General features: G+C 40.6%; 1 protein-coding gene across 1 annotated transcript in view; it reads left to right on the top strand.

Moving 5' to 3' along the window:
• Nucleotides 1-1,019: 1,019 nt before the first annotated feature.
• Nucleotides 1,020-11,183, top strand: part of kcnh8 (potassium voltage-gated channel, subfamily H (eag-related), member 8) — a gene marked incomplete at its 3' end in the record, with an annotated part of 89,885 nt that continues 79,721 nt past the window's right edge. Inside the window, 1 exon segment of the mRNA XM_080442658.1 lies at nucleotides 1,020-1,101. Coding sequence (XP_080298784.1) covers nucleotides 1,026-1,101 — 76 coding nt within the window. The 5' untranslated portion in view covers nucleotides 1,020-1,025.

The raw sequence follows: 11,183 nt of genomic DNA, 5'->3' as shown, positions 1-11,183 counted from the left end.
GAATGGAACAGAGCCTTCATTAGTATCATTGATGGTAACACCTGTGAATGTCTTCACAATATGACTGCTGTGCATAGAGCCTATTAACACAAGAGTTTACTGTGTGGCTTCAAGTTGTTTCTGGTCAACAACTTTGTGACCTGTTCACAGCGAAACAGCCCCGCCCTCATTAAGGTCTCTCTCCGCTGTTGATAGTGATGGATGTATCCTACCATTGCGCGTTGTGGAGAGACGATCATTGAATCCAGCTGCATTATAATAATGGCACCGCTGACAGAGTCTCCCTGGCTTTCACCTGAACCACACCTGCGGACAGTGGTGGAAAGTAACTAAGTACATTTACTCAAGTACTGTACTTAAGTACAATTTTGAGGTATTTGTACTTTACTGGAGTATTCCCAATTTTTCTGTACTTTTTCTTCTACTCCTCCACTACATTTCAGAGACAAATATTATACTTTTCTCCACAACAATTATTTGAATACTTTAGTTACTAGTTAGCCTACTACTTTATAGATTTTGATTATTATTACAAAACATACATTACCCATTTCAGCCGTATACCCTTTTTTTGTTTTATACATAATTATGATAACTTGTGAAAGGGTATACATTCTGCATATGAGTAATTTTTCCTTTGGTAGTTTAAGTACATTTTGATACCAATACCTTTGTACTTTTACTCAAGTAAATTTAGAATTTTGGACTTTTACTTGTAACAGAGTATATTTCTACACTGCAGTATTGCTACTTTTACTTAAGTAAACAAATGTGAGTACCTTTTCCACCACTGCTGCTCTCCACACGCAACAACACAGGGCTCCCCGTGGTACACGCGGGAGCGCGCATCGCATGCACTCTCCCAGTGGATCACAGGGATCTGGTTGAGCCGAGTTTTACCGGGCATCTTCCCGAGCCTACACGCGGTTTGGTGGCGTTTAATGGGAGAGCCTCGCACACGTTTTGAACGACTCGAACCTTCTCCTCCGTAACTTTGATGGGGACTCCGACAACAAGCAAGGAAAATGCCTGTGATGAAGGGATTATTAGCGCCTCAGAACACCTTCCTGGACACCATAGCCACGCGCTTTGACGGCACTCGTAAGTTTGTTTCACACCCTCTATTGATTGATTGATTGATTGAATACTTTATTAACAGTTTGCCAAAAAAAGCACAGAAAGCAAAGTATACAGTTCTATGCAAGGTCAGCTAAAAGGATTAAAACCCAAGAAAGCACCATGGCTTGTTTCCGATGGGGTCCATGTGTATTCAATTCATAGAAACAATTAATGACAGATACACTACTATGCAAAAACATCAGCAAAAAAGGGGGGGTTCTGTGGTGATAGGCTTGGACTTTTTACACTCCAGGGGTCTTCAACATTTTTCCAGACCAGGGACCCCCTAGCTGAGAGAGAGAGAGATGAAGCAGGGACCCCCCCCTACATAACAATTTGTGTTACTTGCAGATTACACTTTTTCATAGATTTCATAGATAGATTTCAGTGTAGGCCTACGTTGGATTCATGTTAATGTGTGTTTTCAGACATTTAACCACGTAAAATTGACCTTTCACTCTGTACTTAGTCCGCTTTTCTCCCCCTCTACACCAAACCTCTTTGCCGAAAATAGCGATCTACAAGCTCACAATGCCTTGCAGCGCGAGGGTTGTGAGCTTGTAGATCTGCTATTTTTGGCTAAAGTTCTCCAAAGAATAGGGATGACTCAAGACTCAATTTAAAAAAATATCACACAAAGATTTGGTGACCCCCCTGTAGTAACTCTGTGGACCCCCTATGGGTCACGGACCGCCTGTTGAAGACCCCTGCTCTAAAGTAGTCTCAGTAGCCTATATACTTGTAAGAGTTTATGTGAAACGGAGCTCTCGGTTGTTTTTTTGTTAAAATGTATCTGAGCCTATAGCATTGACTAGAATCTAATCATTAGATTAATACAAATGAGCATTAATTTATCAGTTAAGCAATATGTGAATGCCTGGGACTGTTACATGATGATACAGTGCACCATGTAGACATAGCTCTTAAAGCTATAATTTGTAAAGAGAAACAAAAAACACAAAGAAAACCCCCAAAATGTCACCCCCCTTTCTAGTGCAGATTTCTGCGTGTTTATTGTTTATTTTTTTCTGCAAATGTATTTTATCGAACAAACACCTTCAGGCGTCATCACAGGCCCGTCTGTTTCCACTGATAGTTTAAGACAAAGAAAGTCCTGTTAAAGAAACACAACGAAGCTCCGCGCCTACAGTGGCCAAGGGTTTAGTTTCTCTATCTGAGATTTTCAGCACCAAGGACAGTGACAGAGTTGACTCCATGCGCTCCAAATGAGTGTTCATTTTGACAGCAAATTTAGATTCAGTTCAGTCATAGTCTTTTGAATACAATTTCATTTAGTTCAGTCATATTTTAGTATTTTTAGCAAGTTTTTGTTTCAGTCTAGTTTTAGTTGACAAAATACCATAAGATTTTAGTCGGCTAAATGTACAGTTGATTTTGTTGCCTAAAATGTATTTTGGCGGTGCCTTGATGGCGTCTGATGGCTGATTTTACACTTGGTTGCATGCTGAAAATAGCCGATCTAAGCTCACAAGGCTGTGAGCTTGTAGATCTGCTATTTTCACCTGAGCACAACCAAACATAACATGACTTCTCTACTGGCTCTCTTCTCCACGAGTCCCTCCCTAACATTTTAGTCTCGTTTGTTGACAAAATTCAATCAAGTCAATATATTTAGTCATAGTTTTAGTCATCATAGCTTAGTTTTTATTTAGTTTTCGGTTGTGAAAAAAGGTAGTCGATCAACATTTTTCGTCATAGTTTTAGTCGACGAAATGAACACTGCTTTTGTCTTGTGCCACACATCTGAACCACGTGAAGCCTGAACATTTATTATCACTGCTGATCCTTGGCCGACAAGTCCCATGGTGAGTGCGATTTTCCTATTGCCTTTCGCACAGAGACAGGCACTATGAAAATTAATTGGCTAGCTTTGGGCAATGGCATTAAACCATAGCTTTTAGCCTATATCAGTAGTGTAAAGTAACTAAGTAGGCCTACATGTACTCAAGTACTGTACTTGATTTTTGACTTTACTGAAGTATTTCCAATTTGCAGTCGCCTACTTTTACTTCTACTCCACTACATCTCAGAGGCAAATATTGTTCTTTTACTCCACTACAATTATTTGAAAACTTAAATTACTAGTTACTTTGTAGATTTTGATTTTGATTACAAAATATACATTAACCACTTCAGCCCTGTATACATTTCGGCCATTTGAAAATAGCCAGATCTACAAGCTCACAATGCAAGGCATTGTGAGCTTGTAGATCTGCTATTTTCAAAAGAGTTTTATACATTTGAAAACTTGTGAAATGGGACATTCTGCATAATAATTAACTTTCTACTTTTTGTATTTTAAGATACCAATACTTTTGTACTTTTACTCAAGTAAATTTTGAATTCCGGACTTTTACTTGTAACAGAGTATTTCTACATTGCAGTATTGATACTTTTACTTAAGTAAAAAATTGGAGTACTTTTTCCACCACCGGCCTATATGAACGCGTTACGCGCCCCTCTCTCTTTTGTAGTTCTCAGAGTCGCTTTAATGAGCAACCTCTGTACCACAGACCTGCAAATGGAGTGTTTCTTAGTGCTTTGTCGCTCCACATTACACCGACTGACTGCCTACATAGTTCTCCCCCTTGAAGTCCAGTGCTGAGTCTGCTTCTGTACACTTTCTATTGTGTAGGCTACTGTCACACCAAGATCACATTAAATGTTAGGAGTTTGATCTTAACGACTTTTGTTGTGAAGTGTAGTGTTGCAGCTTGGTTTTAGATAGACGATAAAATAAATTCCTCGTCTTTGCATTTTGATTTTAACCTGCAATAAAATTCCCATCATGTTGGGTAATTAGCCTATGCTACTTTGGGAAGGAGTCAGTGGTCAGATTTTAACCACTTAATTCCTATTTTATACTTTGTCACACAACAGTGAGGTTGTAGATTGTATTATTTACACTATTTTTGAAAATTTATAACAAATGCTGACAATAATTACATTCCCCAAATAGGGATGCCAGGTTTTTTTTAATTATGTTTGACTATTAGGAAGTAACCTATAGGCAGTCTCTGCTTCTGTCTGTCTCTGTCCTTCTGTCTCCACTTTCTTTCTCCAGCTGTCTCTATCTCTGTCTCTCCCTGTCCCCATCCCTGTCTCTGTCTATCTGTCAGCATGTCTCTCCTCTCTTATTCAGTCTCTTTTCTCTTCCTATCCCTCCCTCACCGCAACATCTCCCTGCTCTAGTTCGGTTGAGCCACTTGATAAATGACTGTGTGCATCACGACACTAACAATAGACACGCATCTATATTTCGGTCTCCCTATAAACAAATATTTTTTTCACTTTGTGCATATACCCACGTGCTCAGGTACTGTAGGTAGGAACGCAGAAGCAGACATTTTGTCCCTTGGACAGGTGCTCCATTCTAATAGCTTTCCAGGGGGAATTATAGAGTGCTATTGTGCAGTGGTTCTCAAACATTTCCATGCCAAGGATCCCCATTTGATAATATTTTGTGCCAGGGACTTCCAGAAGAGAAAATTTGATAACATTTTGTTAAAATGTGTAAACATGAAAAAAAAGAAAGAGCAGATCTACAAACACACGATAATTTGCATCGTGCCGCGTTGTGAGCTTGTTGATCGGCTTTTTTTTATAGCAGAAAAAATAAAATAGGGCTTTAGTGTTTTAACTGTTACTCATTTTGCTGGGGACCCCCTGGAACCACCTCAAGGACCACTGGGGGTTCCCGGACCCCACTTTGAGAACCAGTGCTATAGTGGCTATACCCGGCTCAAATGGATCGTTCCCGTGCTCCCAGCAAGTCAACCGCTGTCCTTGAGGACGGCAGAAATTAACAACGACCTAGCCATAAGATTGGGTGAGGGCTGAGAGGCAGCAGTGCTTGACGGGACAAATTGGGTGGTGATAGAATGGCCAAGTAGAAATAGGAGGGGAAGACCCTGAAATCACTGCAAGATCATGTCTCTGACATCATCAGCGCCCCAGGGCAAAGTGGCAGGACCAGAAGCCAGGATGGTTACTGGAATAATGGATGCGGTGGAAATGAGAATTTGCTGCAGGGTTATTTGTTTGGATTAGATTTTCTATTAGGAACTCTTTTAGCCCAACTGACCTCAAGCATAAAAAACATCACTTTGATAGATACAAACAAACAAAAACAAACAGTGGTGTACAAGTAAACCCTTTAAAACCCACAATTTTAAGGGCACAATTTGTACTGCATTGTGTACACACTAACTAAACAACAATTGATGCCCTACACAGCAGGGAACCCATTTTATAACTGATACCTAGTGGTTGTTATTCCACCTTTAACGTGTTTGATGAAAGAATGCTCTAATTTAGGCTTTGGCAGGACATAATTTGTGCCTGTAGTTTGTATTGACAGAATGTCTCCCACCAAATTGCCCATAAATAGCTCTTGGGTTCTTTATATAATGAACATTGTAACTTAAACACTTTTGTCAATGTCATTCACAGTCAAACACCCTCAGAGTATTATGCCTTATTCAGTGCCTTTTACATAGTTCCTTTCTCTCGCTAGCTGCATTGCCGAGCAATAGTTGACCTGACTGCCAATTAAGGTTTGATCTGACTGCTTCATTGCTTCCATAGGCAAATAAGCAGCTATGCATTGAATCATACACACTGTGCTTGTCCTCATTTTATGTTGTGGCCAGTGGTGGACAATGTATTCAACCCCACTTGAGTCAATGTATAGATACTCCTGGTCAAATATTACTCAACTACAAGTAAATGTTGCTCAGTCAAAAATGTTACTCGAGTTAAAGTAGCCTACTGGAATACTAATATGTCTCAGATTGTGGTGCTAAAATGCTAGATGAAAACTGGAGAAAAAAGTGTCTGCTATTGAAAAGGAGAACAAACAGCAAAGTGAAACCGTCCAGTGCAGATCAATCAGAGACAATAATGTATTCTCTGGACTCCCAGAGAATATAAACACAGACTGTGAATCTGCTGTTTGGCAATTTATAACTGAACAGTAATTGTTGTCTATTGTGTGGTTGGGACCATAGATATAATATTGTCTGTATTGGCCAACTGGATCATACGTCAGCGTCGCTGACATATTGGTCCAGGTAACTTGCCATAACTCCACTGCAAGAAATATGCCTGAGTCTTATATACGTATCTGGAGACAAAAACTTTGTTCTGTTTTATAACACAGGATTAGAGTCGAATTGATTTAAAAAAAAAACTCATATTCAAAAGTACATGCTTTTAAAAGTACATTTTGTTTTTCAAATCAACATACATTGCTGTAAAGTTTTCACAATGCATTTACAGACCCTTGTAACTCCCTGAAACCACCTAGCATGATAGAAACTCTCTTGTGGAACCAATGCACTATACAAAGCCTATAGAAACACCTATAAAAACATGCAATCAAATCAACAAAAAGGAAGGCACAGTAAACATTCGGTGAACACAGTAAACATTTGCAATTCTATGAAGTCTTTCTCATTCCTGAATTCTAAAACATTGACTTGAGATATGGCCATGGGTGTTGTCTGGTTTGTGAGACTCATAGAGCTGTTCAGACTCAGTGCATTCAGTGCATTCAGTACATTCAGTGCATTCAGTCTCCGCTGCTCCTTCATAATGGATACATTGTGGAATTTTCTTCCTTAACCCATTAAGACTGGAGGCCCATTCTAATCAGTAGTTCTCACACTTTCAAAGATTTTTAAAACATGTTCAAAAATAGCAGATGTACAAGCTCACTAGCGTGGTTCATTGTTCATTCCAAAGAACGTATTCCTGCGTTCCCCTGGCCTTGCTTTTAACAAGTTATTTAAAAACATTCAAATCGATCCGCGACCGTACTTGGCCTACCCTCAAAAAACATTCCCCACTCTGTGAATGTGAGAGAAAGTGACGCTCCTAGTTGTTTCTGCTGTCATTTTGAATTGTTCAGTCATAAAAAAAAAGAAAATAATCTATGTTATGCAACATCATACTGCAAACACCAGTGGTTTATTTGTTTAGCTTTCAATAACAAGACCTTCAGAACATGAGGAGTGTGAAGTGACAAAAAAAAACAGACTCCTGAGTGGAGGAGTGAAGTGCAGACTGGTGCACACACACTCCCCTATCAGGAAGTCAATCAGGCACCATCAACACAGATTCATGTTGGCTAGGGCTGTCACCATTACAACATTTAAGTTGACGATTCGTTGTCATACAAATAATTGCAATTGACGATTTAACACATTGGGTGCCAGAGGTTTATTAAAATATTATACGTTGAGTGCCTGCATTTCTTCCATCCACTTGCGTTATACGTTTCGTGCTGTAGAAGCCCCGACGCGGAGTGCATGTAAACAAAGCGTGCGTGCGAGACGGCGGAGGGTCCCGACTAACGCCTGGAACAATAATATTTCCAACGCGATCCTCCATTGCAGCGTGATCGCCGATCGAAAACGGCTCGTTTCCACCACGATAAAAATAAATGGAGATATTAAGCTTTTAGTCAAGGAGATAACATTGAAAACGCCGACCGGAAGGATTTTTGACATGGAGCCACATCCAGCTCTTCTTCTCAGAAACTCCTTGGGTGATGTCAAAGTTTCGTTTTAGCGCCCCACGTGGGCCACTCGTATAAAAATAGAATTGGGTCAAAAACGGTCCGGACCGTTTTCGGCACTTCTCGTTTGGATCCTCAAAAACGGTCCGGACCGTTTATGGCAGGGGTCTTCAACCTTTTCAGGCCAGGGAGAGATGGAGCAGGGACCCCCTACCTCGTAGGGTAGGGGGGCTACCACATATATTGTATATTTAATTATACAATTGTGTTTTATATTGCCTGCTCCTACGCACCTGCCCCAGTAGGTGTGCAAAATAAAAATTCTCTACAAAATATGTATAAACATACCATGTTATTGTGCATTGTGCCTCCATTTATCTGTTTGCTATGGATTCATGTTATGTTTAAAGACGGTTTGCCATTTTGGGGGGGGAAAATATTTTTATTTTTATTTATTTTTCAAACTAAAATATTGTTTAATCAAACAACAATTTCGCGGACCCCCTGCAGTACCTCTGCGGACCCCCTAGGGGTCGCGGACCCCCTGTTGAAGACCTCTGGTTTATGGCACTCGATGTGTTAATTGTGTTTTTCGCATTGAACATTGGAACAAAAGAATACGAATTTAGCCTTTTATGAAAACTTGTATGACAAATAACTTAAATATACAAATAAATGACTAGCATATTTATTTGATACTTTCAGAAATTGTGGGAATAGTTTACAATGTGTCACAAATTGACACATTGTAAGCTTGTAGCTTTTCTTTTTTTGACGATTAGTAAAATAATTGCGATTATCTCAAATAATTGCGATTAGACGATTATGTAATAATTGTGACAGGCTGAATATTTGCGCAAACACTGTTCAGGGGTCTGCCATGGGAACAGTCACACAAGGAGCCACGCACGTGTGGACCCCAGAGGGCCCCTGGGGGCCCCAAGGGGCCTCAGGCACACCGATGCTCCAATCTGCACCAAACGTGGCACAAACACTGTTCAGGAGTCTGGCATGAGAATAGTCACACCAAAAAAAAAAACACTGCTGTATCTACAGTAGTGTTACAGCTGTGTTTAACACTTCAAATGGCCATAACCCAGTGACCATCGCTCTGATCAGCGCAATATAGGACTAGATTTGAAGGCCGTGTAGCAGCCTGAACATTTGTGTTATAAAACAGAACAAAGTTCAAGTCTCCAGGTACTTATATAAGACTCAGGCATATTTCTTACAGTGTAGTTATGACAACTTACCCTTGACCAATATGTCAGCAACGTTGACGTACAATCCTGTTGCCAATGCGGCATCTATATATTATGTCTATGGTCCCAACCACACTGTAGACAACAATTACTGTTCAGTCATAAATTGCCAAACAGCAGATTCAGTCTGTGTTTGTATTCCGTGGGAGTCCAGAGAACACAGTATTGTCTATAATGGAGCTGCATTGGAGGTCCAGCAAGGTTTAGCTTAGCTGCTTGTTCTCCTTTTTCACCCATAGCAGTCACTTTTTTCTCCACAGTGTGCATCTAGCCTTTTAGCACCACAAAAAAAAGATATCAAATCATGAATTTGCATCTCACTCTATAAGCTCGCTCTGAGCGTGCCCATTTTCCTCTCTCACACTGTGCGGGCAGAAAGAAAGTACTTTCCTGTCTTCTGTGCTGTTCAGACTCATGCATTTTAATTTATTCACGTATTTTCACATTGGAAATATTGTATGCTGCCATTTGAGGCCTATTAAAAGCTTCCTACTGTATATAGTCACTTAAAACTCACAATGGTTACAGTAGTTCTCGCATAGGGAACAGGAAGAGAATACTACTACAGTATATGCATCTTGCTACATAAACTTAAAACTTAACAATTCATTTGTGCCAGCACTGGCTTCTGGTGCGGCCCCTGCTGCTGCTGCCGAGTGGTAGTCCACCAAAGCTGTGCTTCTTCTTTTAGTTATTTTGTTGTTTATACCGTCTTTTAAACCTTTCTGCATCGTAAATTATATATTGTACAGTATGTCTGTGGTACACTCTGGGTATAAGATTTTGCCGGACACAACAGGCTTATGATCTCCTATTCACATCTTGTGATGGGCTGGGGTAACTCTGCGGTCAATACAACAACGAGAAATGTCTCCTCTTTGTTCACAAAGAAGTGAGGGAAATCACCTATAAGGGAGCAGAAATACAGAGAATTCGGCCTTAGCCAAAACCACATCAAGCTCTGACTCCCGAGCATCAGCTTCCTTCTGCAGTTTTGTCAGTCTCCACTGTCACTGTCGATGACATATGCTGTATGAGTGTACTGAATGTGACACAAGTGTCACATTCAGTGACACTTGTGAGAACGGACAAATGGACTTAAGCAGAAATACAGAGAATTCGGCTTAAGCCAAAACCACATACATTTCCGACTCCTAAGCTCCTACTAAGCTTGAATTGTCCAATGGATTAAGACAAAAATGGACGAGTTGAGGGCGACGATGTGTATTGAGCATGGATTGTGAGATTATAATGTCTTTAAGAAAACATGAGACGTTTACTGAGATCGACCTGGAAACCACTTAATGCAGAACGGCTCTCTGTGTTTTTTTCGTTTCAATCCAGGGAGTGGTGTTTGCTTTTGATGGAAAGAACTGATAATATCCACGGAGATCGATGGTTCTCACACGTTCGTTTTGGGCAATGATGTAATACTTTGCGCTCATTTAAACTCTGTTACATGCACTGTGTTACTATACACTATGGAAGAAACAGACTGTACACAACCACCAGAACGCACGTATGGATAGGGCAAATATTGAGTGAATGTAAAGCTGTACATGCCTTCTATGTGTAGTACCGTATTGTACATTCTATTGACCTGAAGCTTAACCCCCCCCACCCCACCCCCATTCTGAACTTGCTGCTGCTTGTACCTGTAAAATGTCAAATACAACCTTCTTCTTGATTCTTGATTCTTTTTGCAATCTTTACAGAAAGATGGCCACCCATGTGGTGGTCCAGGTATAGGGTCCGTTCCACAACAATATGGGGCCAAAGGCCAGCGTCTCTCATTTGTTCTGTGGCCAATACAGGGATCGAACCCAAACGCTTCCAGTCACAAAGTGGCCTGTCGAGCCCTGTGGGTGCTTTCCACTTGCACCATGGTCAAAGCATCAGCCTCCTTCTGCAGTCATGTCCGTCTCCACTGTCACTGACGATGACATCATGCTGCATGAGTGTACCGAATGTGACACAAGTGTCACATTCAGTACGATCATCTTGCATCCCTATTCTTCACCCGAGCTGTTTTTGGGGCGTACCACTGACTTTAACTTTAGCTCACCATCTGTAGCTCTACACACATTCAAATCTGGAGTGTTCATTTAACTCTGAGAGTGTAAAAACAGGCTCTTATGGGTAAATCTTTACAGTGTCTGAGTTGAACACTCTGGATTTGACTGTGTTCCTGTATCTCTCTAGCTCTTCAACTCTACGGTACTTATCCTACAGTTCACTCACTATTGCAATGCGCCTATACA

The sequence above is a fragment of the Gymnoscopelus braueri genome (genome assembly GCF_963280865.1).
Source record: "Gymnoscopelus braueri genome assembly, chromosome: 11".
NCBI classification, from domain to species: domain Eukaryota; kingdom Metazoa; phylum Chordata; class Actinopteri; order Myctophiformes; family Myctophidae; genus Gymnoscopelus; species Gymnoscopelus braueri.
Note: the sequence above shows the minus strand (reverse complement) of the source record. Positions and strands in the feature narration are given on the sequence as shown.